Source organism: Apium graveolens, chromosome 4 (genome assembly GCF_009905375.1).
Source record: "Apium graveolens cultivar Ventura chromosome 4, ASM990537v1, whole genome shotgun sequence".
Taxonomy (NCBI): Eukaryota; Viridiplantae; Streptophyta; class Magnoliopsida; order Apiales; family Apiaceae; genus Apium; species Apium graveolens.
In genome coordinates, this window is record NC_133650.1 from 223,915,785 (window position 1) to 223,938,412 (window position 22,628).

The window sequence follows — 22,628 nt, forward strand, 5'->3', positions numbered from 1 at the left end:
TGGATCAGGAAAATTCAACTTTTTGAAGATAGACAACGACATCAGATTGATGCTTGCTCCCAAATCGCAAAGGCACTTGTCGAATGACAACTTGCTAATGGTGCAAGGAATGGTGAAGCTACCTGGATCCTTAAGCTTTGGAGGTAACTTTTATTGCAGCACAGCACTGCACTCTTCCATTTGAGCAATGGTATCAAGATCATCCAGTTTCACCTTCCTTGAAAGAATACCTTTTATGAATTTCGCATAACTAGGTATTTGCTCCAGAGCCTCAGCGAAAGGTATGTTGATGTGAAGTTTCTTGAACACCTCTAGAAACTTACCAAACTGCTTGTCCAGCTTTTGTTTTTGTAATCTCTTAGGAAAAGGTGGTGGAGGATAGAGCTGTTTCTCCCCCTGTATTACATCCAGGCAGAGTGTGTTCAACAGTAGTCTTCCTTGATTCCCCCTCTTTCTCCTTTTGCTTTTCTTCTTCATCTACAATTTCAGCTTCTCCATCTTTTACTTTTTCAGCATCATTAACTTTTCCAGACCATAAGGTGACAGCTTTGACTTACTCCTTAGCTTCCTTCCTGCCTGGCACTTCAGTATCGCTGGGAAGTATGCCAGGTTGATGATTAAGCAAGACATTGGCTATTTGACCAATTTGATTTTCCAAGGTCTTGATAGAAACATCCTGACTTTTGCACAACAGCTTTAACTCCTCAAAATCAGCACTAGAAGGTGGAGCTGCACCTCCTTGTTGAGGATATGATTGTCTTTGAGCATATTGCTGAGGTTGCTGGAATCCAGGTGAATTAAACTGTTTACTTGCAGCTTGCTGATATGGTTGCTGAACAGCATTCTGATTATTGCTCCAATTGAAATTGGGATGATTTCTGTTATTAGGATGATAAATAGTTGGCACAGGCTGCTGCGGTCGCTGATAATTATTCACATACTGAACAGATTTATTAACAAGAGAACACTGATCCATAGCATGAGAGCCTACACAAAGCTCACAGATAATAGCTATTTGATTGACTCCATAATTGGCTAAAGAATCGACCTTCATAGACAGCGCTTGGAGCTGCGCTGCAATAGCTGTAGCTGCATCAACTTCCAGAATACCTGCTACCTTCCCAGACATCATCTTTTGAGTTGGGTTTTGATACTCATTTGCAGCCATAGTTTCAATAAGATTATAGGCTTCAGTATAGCTTTTGGCCCACAAAGCGCCTCCAGAAGCTGCATTGAGCATGGGCCTAGATTGGGCCCCCAAACCATTGTAAATACCAGTGATCACCATCCAGTCAGGCATACCATGATGTAGACACTTTCTCAACATCTCCTTGTAGCGCTCCCAAGCTTCGCACATAGATTCTCCTTATTGTTGCGCAAACTGAGTAAGAGCACTCCTCATAGTTGTAGTCTTGGCAATTGGATAGAACTTAACCAGAAACTTTTGTGCGAGATCTTCCCAAGTAGTGATGGACCTAGCTGGTAAAGAATGTAACCAATCCTTAGCTTTGTCCCTTAGGGTGAATGGGAAAAGCCTCAGCTTGATAGCCTAATCAGTAACACTATTATATTTGAAAGTACTACAGATCTCGACAAAATTTCTGATATGCATGTTGGGATCTTCAGTCGTAGCACCTCCGAAAGAAACAGAATTCTGCACCATCTGAATAGTGCCCAGCTTGATTTCGTAAGTATTGGCCTGAATAGCCGAATGAACGATGCTTGACTGAATGTCATCAATTTTAGGATGAGAAAAGTCCATAAGAGCTGGATCAGCTGGAACTATACGATCACCCATTGTTACAGGTTCTATCTTCTCACTCTCTGTATCCGAATCTTCAAAAACTATCTTCTCCAGAATGTCAAGAGCTGAATCTGTCTCCTCAGCCGTATCTATATTTCTCTTGCGGGTGCGAGAACGTGTTTGCATAAACGCTCGCTAGAGTACAAGAAACACAACCGAAAGCAGTAAGTAACAAGTCTTAATCGATGAATCCTAATGACCACTGATGGCAAGTACATAAACTAAACAAATTAACACCGAGTCCCCGGAAGCGGCGCCAAAAATTTGTTAGGCACAAAGCATGCGCTAATTAAATCACGCAAGTATACGTGTTTACAAGTAATATATAATAATTTCTAGTTCATTCCCACAGAGACTCTGATTAATTATATTTAATTAACACTTACTCACCAATATATGATTACTCTTCAATGTCAAGAAAATAATAATTAAGGTTGATTAACTAATATTAACTACGAGAATTAAACACTTAAATTATCAATATTAAACACACTTGAGATCATAACTTCATTAATACTTCATTCAATAGTTATTGTTATTACCCTTAGCATGTAATAGTGATGATATTAATCGAACAACACAAAACAAATAAATGCCAACTTTCGTTGTACGAATACCATTCTACCAAGCATCCACAATTAAGATAGAAGTTGAATAGGCATAAATTATGTTGAGACCCTATATGTCTACAGAATTTGACAATATAACGATTTAAGCACAAGTTATTCATTATGATTACACAGGGCAAGTAAAACGGTTAGAGTTACCCACTAATCATGCATACAATCCATGAACCTATGCTAGCATGGCAAGTTCTAAATCTCAAGATTCACTGTCGCTTCACAAGAGATTAACACGTTATCTTATATGTTCGCGACATACATAAGACGAATAAGCACAACCTATACTAGATATCATACAATCACCATATACCAAGGTATTAAACAATTAACTAAAGAAATCCATAGTAAATCCGCTATGACCCCATGATCACGATTAGCCCATGATAGAACTCATCGTCACCATGGGTTCATATGAAGATATGATATAAACACAACGATATAAACTAATAAAAACACTTAATAAAAACATAGTACGTCACAAGAGTATTAAGGTTCAAAGAGTAAAGAAAACTATTATCCACTGTTACAACGAATTAAAAGAATCACAAGATAAACGTATGCTTCCTCTTCTTCATCGTTGCGTGCTAAAACGGTCTTCTTAATCTTCTCTCCTTGTTACTTGTTCCTTGCTTGTTGTGAAAACGTCTCCCAAATAGGTTTATATAAGAGTCCACAAGAAACAGCGCTGTCAGAAGCCCGATAGAACTCGAATTAGAAAATCCAGAATTAAAAATTCCCGCACCCAGGCGGCCGCCTCCAATCTCCACGCGGGCGCCTCCTGGCAGGTGGTCGCCTGCTCCTTCCAGATATTGTTCTACTGGATTTGTATCTCGAGAATAATGAACAAGAAAGTGTTTTAGATGAGAAGAAATTGACGTGAAAGTGTTAGAGGCAAATCTGAAATCGTGAGTTGTATTTATAGACAAGTTCTAACATATTTTATTTTCAAACAAAAGGATAAGATAGATAAGATTTAAAACAAGTTTGTTTGAAAATATTTGAATGAATCTTGAAAGCTAATATGTTAGTTTGTTTGAAATAGATAAACCAAGTAAAAGATAAGTCTTGAATGATTCAAACTTGGTTTATTAGATAGGGTTTGTTTGAGATAAGATGAAAAGATATATATCTAGTCAAAATATGATTTACATAAACCCTAACAAACCTAAACTGCATTCCAAGAAAGTCTGATATCAATGCTATGATCTCGGATGCTTCCATTCTATTTTCTTCATTATGTTGTTGGAAAGCTTATCATCATAAACACTGTAGATTAACATTCTCCCCCTTTTATGATGATGACAAAAAGAACATAAATGCTCCCCCTATCAAAAACACTTTATGCCTGTAAAATAGAGTTAGAGATAACATAATATATTGCAGTTTATAATTAATAAACACCATATATCTGAATGAGACAATAAAGTATGAATGAGACAATAATCTGAATGAGACACTATATAAATATGCATGAATGAAACAGTCTCAAACACTTAATCAATTAACATATGAATTATAATCATCTAGCATAACAACCCATCCATAAATCACAATCACTTAACATAACTACCCATCCATAAACCAGGATGTCCAGTAGTTATCTAAACACATCACATAATCAAGAATATGTTAGTCAAACACACAAAACCATCCAAAAACGAAGTTCAAACACCAACAGCATAAACATAGTCTTAAAACCAAATGAGACAACCAAATGAAACAACGTCATAAAAACATAATTTCTCCCCCTTCATCATAAAAGGGGCTTTGACATCTCTCTCTCTCATTCATTCGAATATCTTCGACTTATATTCCTCCCATATCATGCCAAAAATGGATGGAGGCGGAACTGCTGGATCAACAGACTTAGCAATAAAAGATGTCTTTACCTGTTTTCCTAGCTGACATGCCGAGCAAAGTTCAACCTTCTTGAATTTTAGCTTGGGCAGACCTCGTACAAGATCATGAGAAGATATCTTCTGAAGAAGATCCATGTGAACATGACCAAGACGTCGATGCCAAAGATTCCGCTGATCTTGAACAGTAGCAAGACATATTTCCTCGTTGTTCATCAAAATCTAACACGAAAATATTTCCTTTTCTCTTGGCAACTAAATCAAACTCATTAGATTGAGTACCAATATAGCATACATCTTTATCAAACTTAACTTTATGACCAACATCGGTAAGTTGACTTACACTAATAAGATTGTATTTCAAACCATCTACTAAATGAACGTTATAAATAGCAAACCTGTCATTACCAATGGTGCCTTTTCCAATAATTCGGACGGTGTTAGAGTCTCCAAGAGTAACTAAACCACCTTCCTTGGCAACTAGAGAAAGAAACTTGGATTTATCACCCGTCATATGACGTGAACAACCACTATCGATGATCCATTTATTTCGCGGAACATGGACCTTCAAGCAAACCTGCAAAAAATGCTTTATCTCTTAGGTACCCACTTAACCTTGGGTCGTTGTTGGTTAGTATCACAGATCTTATATAAATGTCTATCTGATTTCTTAATCTACATCTGAATAATATTAACAGATGCATTAGCAGATTTATATCTAGTAGACTATTTATAAGATGAGTTAGAAGTGTGGCCCTTGATACCACATAATCTAGATTCAGAAGTAGTATGACCAGATTTTCCATAATCTCGACATTTCTCATAAGGCATCTTGTACTTCAAAGGAGCTCGCTTGTAACCACCTTGAAATGCACGTTTCTTGATTGATTCACATCTTAATCCTCCTTTATCAAGAGAAGATTTTTGTTCAGCAAGTAAAGCATTCAGAGTTCCTTCACCATGAAAACATTTTGCTAAATCTTTTTCAAGCTGTGCTACTTTCTTCTTTAGTTCAGGAACCAAGGGGTCAGGAACACTGTCTCTTTTGACAGTTTCTGGATCAACAGAGATTGACTCTTTCTTCAATGCTTCAAGACATACATCTTTCATCTCAATCTCATTCTTGAGATATTGATTTTCCTCAGTAAGTTTTGAAACCTTTTCAAGCAAAGATTTATTTTCTGCAGCCAAGGCTTCATCCTTCATAGGATCATCCATTTCACTAAGAACTTCACTTAATGCTTGTTTTAAATAAGCATTCTTTTCTTTTAGCTTCTTAACCCGGACCTGCAAATTCAACATAGAAGAAGATACATTTGAATTATATTTTATATTTTGTACCTCATCGTTGTCACTGGAGCTGTCCTCGAGTCCTACAAAGCATAGTTGAGCAACTTCATCGTCTGAATCGATCTCAACATCAGACTCATCATCACTCCACGTGATTAAGGCCTTCTTTTTGTTCTTCAGCTTGTAGCAGTCCTTTTTGAAATGCCCCTTCTTTTCACATTCAAAGCATGTATCATTGCTTTGATTTGCTTTATTCTCCTTGCTAGAATTAGATTTGAAGTCCTTCTTTGGAAACTGTGACTTCTAGGTCGTTTAGAGGCATTTCGTTTGGCAAGAAATTTATGAAACTTCTTGATCAGAAGAGAAATTTCCTCATCAGAATCATCATGAGACTCATCAGCTGTGGCATTGAGTGCAAGATTCTTTTTACGAGGAGTTTCATCTTCTTCATCATATCTGCGTAGCTGATTTTCGAATTCTTCCAATTCACTGAAGAGTGTTAAAGTGTCCATAGTCGAAAGAAGTGTTGAATCCTGCAGAATAATAACCTTTGGAGCAAACTTATTTGGCATTGCCCTGAGGATATTTCCAATTGATCTCAGATTGAGGAATGATCCTTTCCAATAGTGAGATAGAGTTCATAAGTGTCAGGAATCTTCCTTGAGCATCCCGTACGCTTTCATCTCTTTCCAACCTGAAACCTTCATAATCGCTCATTAGCATACTTAATTTGACTTCACTTACCTTAGAAGTGCCTTCGTGGCTGACTTTGATTGTATCCCGTATCTGTTTCGCAGTAGTACAGGCAAATACTTTTCGTAACTCGGTAGCTACCATGCCATTAAGAAGCGAGTTCATAGCTTTAGCATTGAAATTCATTGCATTTACTTCTTCTGGAGATAGATCCTTGAGGGATTTGGGCTTCCCATCTTTCATTGGAATTGTAAAGCCATTTTCTACAGCATCCCACTCGAATACATCACGCTGGAGAAAGATTTTCATCCGGAATTTCCAGTCATTGTAGTTTTCAGCACCTTGAAGTAGTGGTGGATAATTATTTGAATACTTATCTGGTTGAGCCATGGATCGCTAGCAAAATAAACACTAAAGAGATAATTAAATGCACCCGCTCTGATACCAATTGAAATTCAAAGGCTCGATAGATATGTATAATATTCTAACTGACAAGGCAAATGGGACAGTCTCTTATGCAAATGGGACAGTCCCTTTACAAATGAGACAGGGTATGAGACAGTCTCTATTAACTACAGATAGAAAATAACAGAAATAAAAATGCAGTATACTGAAAAATGAATAAGTAAAAACACCAGAAGTTTTCACTTGGTTCGGCCATTAATCCTAGTCTATGACCTACATCCAAGTCCCTATGCCAACTAGCATAGAGAATGTATTATATCAACTTTAATAAAGAACTTACAGTCTTTCCTTAATTACAAATATAGCACCTGAAAGAAAACCTTTCCCAAGCTATCTTGCTACCTAGCCCACTGCTATTCCTTAGCCTTCTAGCTACCCTCCTATACTTTGAAATCAAGCCTTGCCACAACCCGGCATAAAGTTGATATAAAAATACGAGTACAAAAATAAATAAATTGATTACAACTCAAACTAGATATTGTTCGACTGGATTTGTATCTCGAGAATAATGAACAAAAAAGTCTTTTAGATGAGAAGAAATTGACGTGAAAGCGTTAGAGGCAAATCTGAAATCGTGAGTTGTATTTATAGACAAGTTCTAACAGATTTTATTTTAAAACAAAAGGATAAAATAGATAAGATTTAAAACAAGTTTGTTTGAAAATATTTGAATGAATCTTGAAAACTAATCTGTTAGTTTGTTTAAAATAGATAAACCAAGTAAAAGATAAGTCTTGAATGATTCAAACTTGGTTTATAAGATAGGATTTGTTTGAGATAAGATGAAAAGATATATATCCGGTCATAATATAATTTACATAAATCTTAACAAACCTAAACTGCATTACAGGAAAGTCTGATAGCAATGCTATAATCTCGAATGTTTCCATTCTTTTTTCTTCATTCTGTTTCTGAAAAGTTTATCATCATAAACACTGTAAATTAACAGTTAAAAAACCGATTTAACAATTTAAACACTGTATATTATTATATACATATAATTTGTCACCAACCGGACCGTTAATAAAAAGTGCCGAACTACTACCCAAAAAATGTGCCAAAACCTCTTTGGTTGTCAATATATTAAACTTTTAATGGATCCCAATCATGTAACGCCAAATCTTGTTTAGTCAAACTTAAACGGGTAAAACTTGAATATAGGAAATAATGTCACGTTTAATAAAAAAAAATATTTTTGTTTGTTTATCAAGTTTTTTACGTAGTTTAACATGGCTAACTCATTTTTCATGGTACCCAAATTATGGTCTAGAAAATAACGCTAACTCTTTGACATCATAATTACAAGAAGAAATTAGATGTAAAATGATTAATGTGATGGCAATAATAAACTTAGCTATTATGCATGGGGACCTACGAGTCCTTTTTAAATTATTACATCAGCTGTACGACCATACTATTCTTTTCCCCTCCAGCACCCACAATAATTCTATTCCATTTCTACCCCCTTAAATATACTACTACATATATCACTACACTGCTGATCTGATCACTTGGCTTAATTATCCTCCAATTCTTATTCTCAATTTAACTTGTGTTATTCATGGCTTTCTCATATATTCCAATTCTTCTCCTGATTAATATTAATGTGTTTGCTACATTTAGCAATGCTGCTGGTCATCACATTAGGCCACCATCCCCTGGCTACTGGCCCAGTTCAAAGTTCAGGTCTATGAGCTTTTATAAAGGGTATCGAAACCTCTGGGGTCCTAATCATCAAAGGGTCGATAACAAAGCTCTCACCATTTGGCTCGATAGAACCTCGGGTACCAGACTGTACATACATGTAAAATGTGCCTGAATTTAGTATCATCTTAATATAAATTTGATGCAGGGAGTGGATTCAAGTCTATGAGACCTTTTCGATCAGGGTATTTCGGTGCCTCGATCAAACTCCAACCCGGGTACACCGCAGGGGTGATCACTGCGTTCTATGTGAGTACTTTTACTTGCCTGCAGAATTATAAATTTGTTGATTTGTTTTGTTTCTCACGGTTCTCATTTTAAGTTTGGGTCTGACTCGAGCAGACGAGAGCATGACTGTATATATATTGTGATTAGTAATTTTAAATTGGTGGCGGTATATGTCCAGCTTTCGAACAGTGAAGCGCATCCAGGGTACCATGATGAGGTGGACATTGAGTTCCTAGGGACAACATTTGGAAAACCTTATACTCTACAAACAAATGTATATATCAGAGGAAGTGGAGATGGTAAAATTATAGGAAGAGAGATGAAGTTTCATCTTTGGTTCAATCCTACTAAAAGATTTCATCACTATGCTATCTTGTGGTCTCCAAAGGAAATCATGTAAGTTGATACATGTACTAATAGGTAAATTGCTGAGTAGTAAAATGTAGGTTAAACATTCCTGTTGGTAGTATATTTTTATCTATTTAGCATATCATTAAGTGCAACTTTCTAGATTTAGTCAGACACATTAATATTGTTTAGGATTTAATTGATCCTACTGGCTGAACTAGCAACTAAAAGTGAGTCTTCTTTTTCTACATATTTTAATGGAAAACTTTAATTTATGTGCAGATTTCTAGTTGATGATATTCCAATCAGAAGATATCAAAGAAAGAGTGTTGCTACATTCCCATTAAGGCCAATGTGGGTTTATGGGTCCATATGGGATGCTTCTTCATGGGCAACAGAGGATGGGAAATACAAAGCTAATTATCAGTACCAACCATTTGTGGGAATGTTCACAAATTTCAAGGCAAGTGGTTGCACTGCTTATTCGCCGCGGTGGTGCCGCCCCGTTTCAGCCTCTCCGTGGAAGTCCGGGGGCTTGAGCAGCCAGCAGAACATGGCTATGCATTGGGTACAAAGTCACTTTTTAGTTTATGACTATTGTAGAGACAACAAAAGAGACCATACTAAAACACCAGAATGTTGGGGATAATATACTTGCCCAAATGGAGTTACCAAGTGCCCAAGGCCAAAATTATATGGAGGAACAAAGATTTAATCCATAAGTAGACTTCGTTCTTGTTTGTTAATGTTAATTTTCGATTTTATATTTCTTGTTTGTTGTACAAGAGGTAGAATTTAGAATACACTGGATATGATGAAAGGAAGTAGGTGAAATTGTGGGGATCAGACCCAAGGGCGAAGGCCTGAATTGAGTGAATGCATTTATTTCTTATATCACAATAATGCCAATAAAGTAAAAGAGTTCTCATTATTTCTGGAACACACCAGCAAGTACTCAGTCTGCCATACGCTTGTTCTGCTTGATATTGTTATTTGTCGTGTTTTGAATTTGCATACATCTGTTTAGCATTATAGTTACATCCTACACATCTGTTTGCCGACAATACAAGCAAATAGTTTAGATGATAATTACACTATTTAAATATATTATGCTTGAAAAAAATTAGATGTAACGAATTGGTTTCCGAATGCTCAGGTGACATGTTCACACATTTCCGCCCGCTATATTACACTATAAACTCCTCCAAAAAAGTGTAATATATTATTTGAAATTTCCATATTTGGTAACTAATAGCCCATAATCTGTTTTTTGTATATCTTTGACTAAGATCCAAAATTTTTGCCCCAAAGAAGTATATTTGAGATTGCCATTCAATTTGAAATCTAGAATACTGAATACTCCATCACTTTACAGAATTCACTAAATAAAACTACATCTGAAACCTACCGATGAATCTTGGTAAAGCTTACATGTTAACCACATAATATATACTTACCTTCTCACTAAACTGCAAGAATGCATCTGTCAATCAAAACTGACCTGCTAGGCTGCAACACATAAAACAATATACAAACCATATTCATTATATTATTTTAGCATGTGAAAAATGAATTAGGAAAATTCATCTGATATGTGGCATATTGGCATAATAGAACATGAAAGTGTCTAAAGCATCTAACTCAGTTTTCAGTAGTTTGATACTTCGATTGTATGCGTCAACAGAATGAAGTCTTCTGAAATGTCACTTTGATTAATTTACAGTGTTCATTATTTGTTCAGGATACTGATATTTTATTTTCTTGACTCTGTACTTCACATGGTTTTAGCATTAAAAAGCAGGAAACTGAAAAATGAATCAAGCAACTATCCAGTATAAATGCCTGAAAACCTCTTTAGGTCAATCAGTTATAGTTAAAAAGTAATTAGGACAAAGAAATAATATAAAATAAAACAATAACAAAAAATGTCTAACATGCAATATTACCCACACCAAACATGGCATTATAGTAATTATCCATTAACTTGACCATTATTTATTACTACATAGTATAATAGTATGACTTATCTGTCTGTATACACCCTTGTACTTGAAACCAGTACAAGTGGATTAGGTTATAAAAATGGCTGTGTTTTGTTGCAAAAGTGATCCTAGATTAGGATTATTTGCTTTAAATTTACATTATGTTAATCTCCGACTTGATCCAATAAGTAATTTCAGAGACTAAACTTTATCGGTTTTTACAACTTCACATAACGCGGTATTCAGTCACAGCAAGAGCCAAAAAAATCTACCACCCTTAAAGAGCAAGTGACAAAGTCCAATGATGATGCTGACATACGTATAGTTATTGCTATATTTTGAAATTAAAAAATAGTTTTTGATGTTAAAGTAGAACTTGCGTTCTAGTGCAGAGTTTTAAAATGACATCAAACATATTTAAATAAAGCTATATTTCAACTACCTCATCTTAAAAAACAAGATTATTTTTTACTCCCTTAGTCCCTTCCAATTGTTTACATTTCTGAGGAAGTGTCCGGCACGCATTTTAAGGTACATAAAAAGTATAGTTATGTAACTTATTTTTACAATTTTCTTTTTCTGAATAAAAATTGAATGTTTTAATTTTTATTCAGAAAAACAAAATTATAAAAAAAAATTACATAACTATACTTTATATGCACCTTAAAATGCGTGTCGGACACTCTCTAAAAAACGTAAACAATTGAAAGGGACGGAGGGAGTACAATATTACTTTAATTACCCATTTCCAACCATCTTCCCACTTGCATGCTTAGATGACAATTATGGCAGCATATATTTTTGGTTCCATATTAGTACCAGGTATAGCATTTTGCTATGTTGCATCTGTTTAACACTCCATTGATGTGTCCTCATTTTACACGAAAATAGGTTAAAATTAAATATGTAAATGAGAATATTTTGGTCTCACTATCAACAAAGGGTGTACACCTATAAAATAATGGTGTGCACATATAAGCTCCTTTTTTTTTCATGGGTGCTATATCTATACATAGTTTAAAAAATTCCCAGGTAATCATCTATAAATATGGGGGTAGTACCAAAAATTCCAAGGTAAACATATATATATTTGGGAGTAATAAAGAGGGTATCGTGAGATAAGGTGAGAGCCCACAACCCCCTCCCTCCATGATCTAAATTAAAAAAAGTAAAAAAAAAAAAGGCCTGGTACAAAAATATTAGCATAAAAAATATATATAAACATGTAGGTAGGAGGAATGAAATTAATAAAAAAATGTAGCAACAGCAAAGGGATGAAGTAAATATATATGATAGAGAAAAATAATTAAAACATTGTGTTTCACCAAATAAAAATAATAATTCATACAAGTAAATGTATAAGAGAAAACATAATACAAAATTACCTTACCTTATTTTGTCATAAGAGCTTGGGAGAGTACAATTGCAACATATCCTCACATAAACAGCCCAGTATACTAGAATTGCCACTATGTGTAGATTTGACATCAAAAACAGGAAACTTTGGAGGATTGAGATGCTGAACAGTTAAGAAAGATGGTAGTGATTGCAACGTTATTTCACCTTTAACCTCATCCCCGGAAACAAATAATGGCAAGTCATCTTTACACAAGTCAACTATTGCAGATTTTGGCAGTCGAATATCATTCACATTTGCACATGTAGATCCCAGTTTCTGATAACATTGACTACTCGTCCTTTTGTATGAAACATGAGAACCCAGAATAGAGTTTCCCATTAAACTAGTACTTGTAGGAGAAGCTTGAGAAGCAAGTTCCTTGTTTAGCATCTTTATTTTCGGACGGTACGATGCTACAATGTCACTATTGCTAGAAGAACAAGCAAGAGATACACAAACCTCCCCGTTCTCTGATCCAGGAACTAAAAAAGGTCTACAATGAAAATTTGGTGAATTGTCATATATTTATTAGTTCCTTTCAGAATCATTCTAAAAGGCATTTACAATTCTAAAAGAACACGTAAGCCATATTTCTAAAGTGCATAAGAACATCTACCCTCTAAGTTGCTAAATAAAAACACTAACAAGAGCAACTAAGATATATATGGAAAATTCTTTTTGTCAAAAAAAGAAGAAGATATATATATATAGAAAATTCTTTCTAAACCAAACAAAAAGACGTTTATATATTTCCTTATTTTTTAAAAAATAGTTGGTTTTTAAAGTTGCACAAGTACATCTGCATCCAAAGTTGGTAAATAAAACAGTAACGAGAGCAACAAATATGATATATCTATGAGTTCTTTGCAACGCCAGATTCCAAACAGCAGCCAGAGGAAAGAAAAAGTATGTTTTTGATAATCTTGCTTAAGTTTTCATGCGTGCCTAGATTCCTTCCGTAAATGAATCACTGAAACCATCATATACAAGTCAACGATGTAGGTCATGTTTTATATTGGGGCGAAACGGAGAAATTGTTAACTGTCCCACAAGATTAGGCAAGGGTTACTAAAAAGGTCAGGACTTCAATTTAGCAAAAAAAAAGGTCAGGACTTTAATCTCATATCAATGATATGTTCAACTCTTAGTATAATGCAACTTAGAAACCCCTGATTCTTTTATACAACTCCTAATTAAAAAAAGGAAAAGGGACAACAAAATGAATTAATTCAACCATTTATAAGACCAAGGAGATGAGGTTATTTAAGCTAATATATCATCATTACCGGAGATAAAGCCTTCTCCAAATAATTGGGGTAGGTTAAAATGAACCACATGATATTACATAATGCACATAATATAAAGCTCAATATATTTAACAATTTTAAATAATCTACTGACTGATCCTGTGTCAGTAACCCTGATGATTGTAAAAGAAAATTATTGGCCACGCCATGGAAAGATCAAAAGAATAAACTGGACATGACGGGCAATCGAGATGAAACATTTGTGGTTTTATATAGCTGTGAGCACCATTTGTTAAGACATGCCAATATAAAATGCACACACACACATGCAAGTTTGGGTGTGTGCGCACCCACAATATGTATTATTACATGTGTCTGTGGGTGCGGGCATGTACGTGAGCATACCTGCAGGCATGTGGGCATATCAGATCTGAATATCTCATACAAAATTATTTGTGCAACAGTGTGTTTGAGTAAAAGGAAGAAGTGGATCAGATTTCATAGAATATAATCATAAACATGTCAGACAAAAGTATGTCTTGCTTCCAAGTTTTGAGAAAATTTAAATCCTGAAAGTTTATAATGTAAATATGGAAAAAGAAGTGGCCAATCCTCACATTTGTACAAAAAGTTAAACATAAGTGATATGAATACCTTTCATCAACACCGCCAAAATTCCACTCGCAAACGCCAACTGAAGAAGCAGTTAGAATTGTTCTCACACCAGGAGATAAAGTTGATATAGGTGAAATTGAATATAAACTATGAACCGGGTTGCATGTTAAACCATCTAAAGATTTTACAGGTTCACGAGTTTGGCGCAAATCAAACAGCAAAAGCATGCCATTCTGCAGGTGTTTATAGGATACTGATCAATTTTATGATACAACCAGAATGAACCTTAAAAAACCCAACTTTGTATGACCTGTAATCCTGCATAAGCATAATGCGAGCAGCTTATATCCCATGAGCATGACCAAGCAGCAGCCTACAAATACAATGTCAAATAGATCATAGATACATAATTAGACTCATGGGGAAATTGTAAAACTGGCTAAGGAATCGTAAAATACGAACTTTGTCAGCTTAACACTAGGAAACGACTAATGGGCTAATGCCTCATACAACAAGATTTGTTTAGTTAAGTCCTCCAGCAATTAGAGGCTTAGAGTAGGGGTGAACATGGGTCGGGTTGGCCGTGTTAGAGCATAAAATCAAACCAATCCACTATATTCGGTTTATAAAAATTCGAACCCGTTAACCCTCAAAAATATATCTAACCCAACCCTATAATTTATACATTGGGTTGGGTCGCCTTGTCAAAGTCACAAAGTAATTTGAGAAACAACAATTGTATAATTTAAAACACTACAATCAATTTTAATTATCTCCACAAAACACGTATACAGATGTACATGATTCGTGCTATATAATGATTATTTGACGAGAAACGCAAAATACTTAATATCTTGAAAAACATATAATATTGTTCAGATAATAATATTTACCACACTTATCACATTTGCAAATCATCCCATAGAAAGAATTTGCAGTTGAGTTCTTTATCTGGTTCAACATTTAAAATTTGAATATCGTTGTAGAGTAAAATAATTAGTTACCGTGAACATCATCTATTATAACAGTATAACAATCACACATGTGCAAAATTGACTCCAACTTATGAATACATCAATAATTTTAATTTAAAATTGGACTAGTATTATGTAAATGGGTTGGGTTGGGTTGAATAAGGTTAATATTTCATAAACCCTGACCCAACATAAGCCTCAGAGCATGTGCACAGAAAAGGATGCATCATGTAGCCCATGGCTCAAAAGGCAAAACACTTAAACACTCAATCCATTCAAAATTTATCACCTACGAGAAGAAGTTGATATTATATTGTTTGTCAAAATAAAGTCACCCGTTCTTTGCTCAAGCTACATTGATAATGCATGCAGAATTACTAGTGCAGTTTTGCTATCTCATGCTACTAAAGCAGTTTGCCCGCTAGAAAAAATCTACAGTACTAAACACAAACAATTGTTTGACATTCTCTTTACTATATAAGGAAATTAACATCTAGAACTATATACTATTCATTGAATTTTGTACAAGCCAAGAGACGGAAACGAAAGGCTAAAAATTTTACCGGCAAATCATAGCTAAGAATGGTGTTGTTGCTTTCAGAACTGAAAATAAATAACAATATGAAATAATAAATACCGATAAAACAGTAACAGGAGAGATAATCCCAAAAAGAATAAAAAATGGAATATGAAAAGTGCACCAAACCTAATTATTGACAATTTTTTTCCTAGTGAGGCAACCAGTAACAATTTGTCGTGGGGAGAGAAACGCAAGTCTTTAACAACCTTTGTGTTTGCAGGAAGTTGCATATCAGCTCTATCACGTGGAGCTATCAAACTTATCTGCAAATCAAATACACAAAAAACTTCAAAACATTTTTTAAAAGAACTCGATATTCAATTTTTTACCATCACTATATAGAGGTTTACTTTAGTAAGTGCACACAGTCCCCCCAATCCAGTAAGCCTTCGAGCAATAACCAGCATTTGACCGGAAAGATCCATGTCAAATACACGAGCACCTTCAACATGAAACTCTTTCTACATAAATTACAATATTGCGTCAATGGAAGTCAGTAATTTGATTGTAATGTCTGCTATATTAATGACTATTAAGCCATCAATCTTTACTTAAACCTAATTTGCATGATAAACAATAGTTCCAATGTATCGTGTTAAAAAAGTAGGGAATGATAATGGTTATAGAATATCTACAAAAAGATGTGCCAGTTTTACTATGATTATAACAGGCCTTCACTCCTACCACAGTAAGGTCAACCCAAACATAATTTGATCTAAACTCTTTGGGGGGGGGTGTTTCCTGCCTTCCTGGTATTCGAACTCAAACCACAAAATTTTACAAAAACTGGAACTAATAGACAAATAATGCCAAAACCTTTGTCGATCAAAAGCAAAGAGTAAAGTGCTAACCTGCAATCCAAAGCTATAGGAACATCCTGCTTTCCTGAATTGTCCTGTGAGCCATGGATAACAAATTATTGTCAGTGAGGTTTACCCATCACAAACATTTCCTAAAATGAAACTGTACACTATATATCAAGTGTACCTGTAAAAGAACTTCCCGGAAAATCACTACTAGCACCTACCGATCCAGCTTCTCTCTCATAATATTCTAACATACCTTCCAAATAACTTGCTCTCTGAGAAACCACAAGTTTCAAGTAGATCCATAAAAATAGAAGTATGAGATAAGTTTCCAACCCAGGAGGGGGGGGGGGCACAGTTTAGAACTTGCCTGTTTAAGTTTCTGCACCTGAAAATGCAATTCAGCTTCTCTCCTTTTCCCTTCATCTTCTCTCTTAACAAATTCAGTATGCTATATATACAAACACAATAGATGTTAACATACGTGTGCATTTTTTCAACAAAATTAGAAGCAAACTGCATTTGAGCAATTTCGTGCAATGAGAAAAACCACTGATTTGATATATTTTATACATGCAATGTGGTTAATTAGGATGGCCAATATCTTTCATATCCATCCCTTTGTTCCATTTCATGAGCCTTACGGCCTCTGAATACAACTTTCTCACACAATACTCATCACTAATTACACATGAAAAACTTTATAAGCACTTTTTAAGTCAACCTATAAACCTTGCTAATATCGATGAAGTCAAGAATCTTAAGCCCCAGGTTAATGGGGGCTTGGCTTTCGCATTGGAATCTAAACATGCTGGTCCAACTGGGTTAGCAACTTATCAAAGTTGATGAAAAGCTCTGGGTAAAAAATGCTCACTTTCAATTTGTAAAAATTGCTAGGTTGACTAGCGCGGTTGGGGTACCGCCTAGCACTTAATCGGCCAGGCGGAGATTAATCGGATCATTAATCGGCTGTATTTAAATATTATTTTTATGTGTAATTTAATTTAATATTAAAAAAATATATTTTTTTATAAGAAAAATATAAATACCATCATTTTAGTATCAAATATAATAGGTAAATATTCTCATTTCAAATATTAGCTTCATTTTCTATTAAAAAGTTATAGTTCTACAATTTTACCCTTAATTTGACCATTTTTAAGTTTCAGACCAATTAATTCCGCCTAATTATTGACTAATTAATCCCCGATTTCAACCGCCTAGACCGTTTTCTGCCGATTTTATGAAAACCCGTGTAATTAACCGCCTAGGCCCCGCCTCGTGGCGTTCTGCTGAAGCCTAGCGCCTAGGCGGCCGCCTAGACCGATTTTTAGAACACTTTGAGTATCAAATGGTTGTGCCAATTCTAAATAAACGTTGAGACCTCGCACATGTAGCACAAAGCAATAAGCATGTGCACCTATTTTTAAAAGACAACCTTGGATGGGAACTGGTGAAATGAAAGAAAAATAAACTTCTGGTCACATGGTGGATAGAGGACCCGTTGGCTGTTAATGGTCCTCTACATATATCTTCAGAAGAGTTTAATTTAGCGTACGCCTAATTTTGGAGGTCTATTATAGATGGTATTGAGACATCTACTTGTCCCTCCTCTCTCATCTCTGCTAATGTGCTTTCTTATCCAACTTTTTGTCCCTATCCCCTGTCATCTCTGCATTATTATCCAAGGAGCCTAATTCAATCGATTTACGTCCCAGCTCAGATGGCAATTTTGGTTGACTTTTGAGGTCTGGATTCTAGATAAATTGGGCCCTCATGGATTCCCCCCCCCCCTCTCCCGTCCCAACTTTGCCTTCTTTTATCTTATTTCTTAAACTCACAAAGGAGCCTGATTCATTAGGGCTACCTTAAACAGCTTGTATGGAAAATTTAGTTTTCAATGAGCTTTTAAAGCTTTCATCCCGCTAATTTAGGAACAATCATCTCAAATTGACAGTCAAAAATCATTAACTATCGAGAACTGTAGAGCCGTTAGGAGAAAAGGACACTGAAGGCTTCCCCTCTGTGATCGGCCCTCTCATAAACAATACATATGATCGCAAACTACACACTATAGGGACTTTCGAGATGTATACGCAATCTGGTTAATTTTATTGGATCCTCGATCTAGGTAGTAAGTATTCACTTAAAAATTTAGGAACGATAATTGGGTTTAGGGGCAAAAAATTGGGGTTCTGGTACAATTTTTCATGAAACAAGTCTCACTCGCCCATAAAAACAAATAACTTCAATGTCAATAACCTGCCTTTCAATACAATAATTGATTCCTAAATATAATGGAACTAAACAAGATTTCCTAATCGAAGTCAAACTAAAAACATAGATTCTACTAAAAAAACTCCGAAAGAAAATTACTAACAAATTTTAAAATAATCTACTTATTACATTGCAAAGTCTCAAATATTGTTCCCAGATTGGTTCTTCAGGCTTCTTTAATTTAAGGCCTGCTACAATATCTTCAGACTTTCAAGCAAATAACAGTCTCGCTAGCAAATTCAAACAACATCAGATTAGATAAACCTTGACAGCTCCCCACTGGTTAGCGGTGACACCATTTAAGTCCAGAAAATTGTTGCATCTAAATGGGATGAGCCAGATCTAGGGTAGTTAGAATTAGATGCAGAAGGTGCTTATGATAACGGCAGTAACTCACAGATGTAGGCCGCCTAAATTAAAAAAAGAAAAAGAAAAAGACACTTAAATGCAGCACAGTGGATTTACAGGAATTTTTTCGAAGCTGAACCCTGGGCCACAGATGGAGGCCTTGATATAGAATGGGGCTTCACCTCTGTCCATTGTTTTGACTCAAATCACCATCAAGCTATCAATTGCATTAGAAAACAGACATAGACCATCCCTTTACTTAGACTACCAGCATGGCTAACTTCGTTGCTTTTCCATGACGATGTGCAAAATGAGTAAATAGAAGCCAACAGTGTCGTTGACAGCCCAGTGCTTTTAAATCTAGACAGTGGATTTGGGGGAGGCTCTTGATGATCAACCAGAACCAATTATCACCATTCTAATCTATTATATATATAATAGAGCAAATAGGGGGGTGATTGAGACAATTTATTCAATTAAAATTACTGAATTACCCCTCAAAAATATGTATAAATAAATATCAAATTTAATACCAAATATTATTACATCTAACTCATTAAGTATTGTTAATTTTATATTTATTATTGCTTCATTATTGACTCTTAATAGCTTAGATTGTTAATGAGATCACAATACATACTTATCTCATTTAAAACTATAGTGTAACTCATTATCACACATTTAACATTTAAATACATTACACACACTTATAAATAAATATATTAAAAAGAATAAAAACTTGTTCATATCTAGAGTACGGTCGTTATTGAAGACTAAAAACATAATTTTAAAATAGTGTTTAAACAATATTTGTATTTTATAATTTGATACATCGACATATCATTTGATTCGAAACAAACAGACATGTGTTTCGAAAATTTCAATTAACTAAGACAGTGATAATCGTGAGTAATGTAAACCCAACCTAAGAAGTTAAGGCAACTAACACAAATAAACATATTTTTTTATTAATCAACATAATCTTAGCCGCTATTATGGATACTGCAAATCGAACATAAGAAGGGAAGATAACTAATACACAATTTAGAACATGCTCGTGCATTGCCCAGGTCATAGAGCTAGTTCAAAACAAAAGGTCTAACCCCAGGTTGTTGGTATCAACAACATGGTGTTTCCAAGGTAACAATATAGCATCCGCAAGCTGGAAAAAGGCAAGGCAATCTGGTAGCAATGATCTCCGGCCCAGACCTATTACCCCGCCCAGATATGTTTATTCTATACATAAAATTTTGACCCATTTGAAAAGAGTTGAAATAATACATCCCGTTAAGTTGTAATATAGTGACAGCACTATAAGCAACTTCATCAAAAGAGCAGTTTGATTCTCTAGTGACTGTGTTCATGTTTCTTGATTTCTTCTTCCCCATTTCACAGTTTCATTTTCTATTTAATATTTTCCCTATTTGTTTATTACCTTCAATGTGTAAACCCTATTGTTTGTTATTACGTGTCTGAATTAACACAATAAATGATACGACCAATAAAAAAATAAGCATGTCAACAACATCTATACTATATAATTCTGCATTACTCAGTCAGCAACATGAATGTATATCAGTCTTTTTTGTACAATTCCAATGTGAATCAGTCTTACCTTCGTCTCAAGAGATGCACATTTAGCTTCAAGTTTTTTAACTTTCTGCAATGAGGTAGCCATTAAAAATTTAAATCTCATAATTTTTTTTCTTGGGCATCTCAAAAAGCTAATACACAACCTTTTCTAGTTCTTCATCAACCACAACAATCCGGGATGCATAAAGTAATCTGATATCCTTCAGATTGCAGCTTCTCTTACATTGAGGACACTAAACGACAACAGAATATAAATTTCTATCAGAAGATGATACTCAAGTCCAATTAATAGTGCACTTGATTAAACTTATTTAAAAATTCTATTAAATACCTTCCTTGTACTTTGACGTTGTCGAATCCATTTCTTTATGCATGACAAACCATAAATATGTCCACAAGGAAGACAACTGCAGTCATTAAACAACAGATATATAAAAACTAAAAATATCAGGAAAATGCAAACTACAGTAAACTAATAGGGTGAGTAGAAGGATGTCATTCAACGCAGATGATATTAACAGATAGTAGAAAATAAACGCACATATTCAGTTCCAAGCATAGACCAATTTCAATAGGTAAGAGATAGATTTTGATACACTAACCACAGAAAATTCACAACCCCAGACATGTATGTGTTGGTTCGCAGTGCAAAATTAGATTTAATCCAATAACCCTAAAATTACTAATAATAAATCTCTGCAAAGAACTCCACTACCGTAATAATTAAGAGAAACAACTAATATCTAGAAAACCTTCACGCCAAATTCCATTATAAATAACAAATTATACTGTGTTCAACATACAATCACTACTTAATTTAGGTATTAAACCGTCAAGTAAAACTTACTTGGTTAATATGTCCGAATTGAAAATAAACGCTAAATACACAATGTAGATAGATAATACGGAGAATTGAGGAATTATCGAAGTGAAAACACTGACCAGACTTGATGAACACCTTCCGAAGTCCAAGGTTCCATACAAATAGGGCAACACAATCCATCAATTTCAGTATTATCTTTACTCATCAAATCTTGAATGGTGCAACATTTATCATCATCAACACCTAACGACGTCGCTTTGTCTCTCACAGTATCCACATTATCAGTCGAAACAACAGGAACAAAGTCATCATCTTCGTCATCTTCTTCATCATCGTAGAAATCATCATCATCTTCATCTTCGTCATCATCTTCATCTTCCGACACAACAAGTAAAACATCGCCGTTGTCATGATAAATAGTTAAATCAGGATCAACATTCGACATCGCTCATCAAATTCTATTTTGTTGCTGAGTTCACCCCTCTTTTTTAACCCTAGTCTGTTTGTTAATTTTATCTGTGTTCTGTAGAAACTAAAGTACAACTGTGAATTGTTAATACTGTAGATATAATTGGGCCTTATTGAATTCATAATATATCAGTTGAAGGAAATAGACCGACCCAAACTGTAGCATGTCCGAAACGGTACATTAGCCCATTTAAAACCTTTATGCTTTAAGTTGGCCGATGCCTTTTTTCTTATAAGATTCTTGTTGAAATAAAAGCCCATTGTTAAGATATTTTGGGTGTTGGTTTGAAAATATTCCCCTTTTTTTGGAAAAATTGACATGAATAATCTATCTATATCTATATTTATATAAAATAAAATTTTAAGAGACTCTTGGAATGATGATGTGACATGTTCCAAACTAGGGCTGAGCAAAACCGATCCGAAACCGAAAAACCGAACCGAATTCCGAAAAACCGAACCGAAATTTGCTAATTCGATTCGGTTCGGTTCCAATTTTTCAGAA

At 34.9% G+C, this 22,628-nt stretch overlaps 2 protein-coding genes and 1 non-coding gene across 5 annotated transcripts; 2 read left to right on the forward strand and 1 right to left on the reverse strand.

The window, feature by feature from the left end:
• The first annotated feature begins 1,298 nt into the window (after positions 1–1,298).
• LOC141722469 (small nucleolar RNA R71) lies at positions 1,299–1,405 on the forward strand. Its single transcript, XR_012575488.1, has one exon. It is a non-coding gene; the product is annotated as a small nucleolar RNA R71 (small nucleolar RNA).
• A 6,835-nt stretch (positions 1,406–8,240) lies between these two features.
• LOC141717045 (putative xyloglucan endotransglucosylase/hydrolase protein 32) lies at positions 8,241–9,974 on the forward strand. The gene is made up of 4 exons (XM_074519170.1): positions 8,241–8,515; positions 8,584–8,684; positions 8,842–9,059; positions 9,294–9,974. Exons 1-4 carry the CDS (start codon positions 8,293–8,295, stop codon positions 9,658–9,660), a joined length of 909 nt encoding a protein of 302 aa, XP_074375271.1. The 5' UTR covers positions 8,241–8,292; the 3' UTR covers positions 9,661–9,974.
• A 283-nt stretch (positions 9,975–10,257) lies between these two features.
• Positions 10,258–22,193, reverse strand: LOC141720651 (uncharacterized). Of its 3 annotated transcripts, none has more exons than XM_074523180.1 (14): positions 21,775–22,193; positions 21,164–21,239; positions 20,976–21,065; positions 20,855–20,899; positions 16,985–17,047; positions 16,796–16,889; positions 16,660–16,703; positions 16,159–16,269; positions 15,935–16,071; positions 15,792–15,831; positions 14,565–14,627; positions 14,294–14,487; positions 12,384–12,885; positions 10,258–10,520 (listed from the first exon to the last, which is right to left on the reverse strand). In XM_074523180.1, the coding sequence occupies exons 1-13, from the start codon at positions 22,098–22,100 to the stop codon at positions 12,393–12,395; spliced, it is 1,776 nt and encodes a 591-aa protein (XP_074379281.1). In that variant the 5' UTR covers positions 22,101–22,193; the 3' UTR covers positions 10,258–10,520; positions 12,384–12,392. The 3 variants fall into 3 exon arrangements, with proteins under 3 accessions (XP_074379281.1, XP_074379279.1, XP_074379280.1); XM_074523178.1 differs by having other exon boundaries at positions 10,259–10,520; positions 16,985–17,065; XM_074523179.1 differs by lacking the exon at positions 10,258–10,520 and having other exon boundaries at positions 12,269–12,885; positions 16,985–17,065.
• Positions 22,194–22,628: the final 435 nt, after the last annotated feature.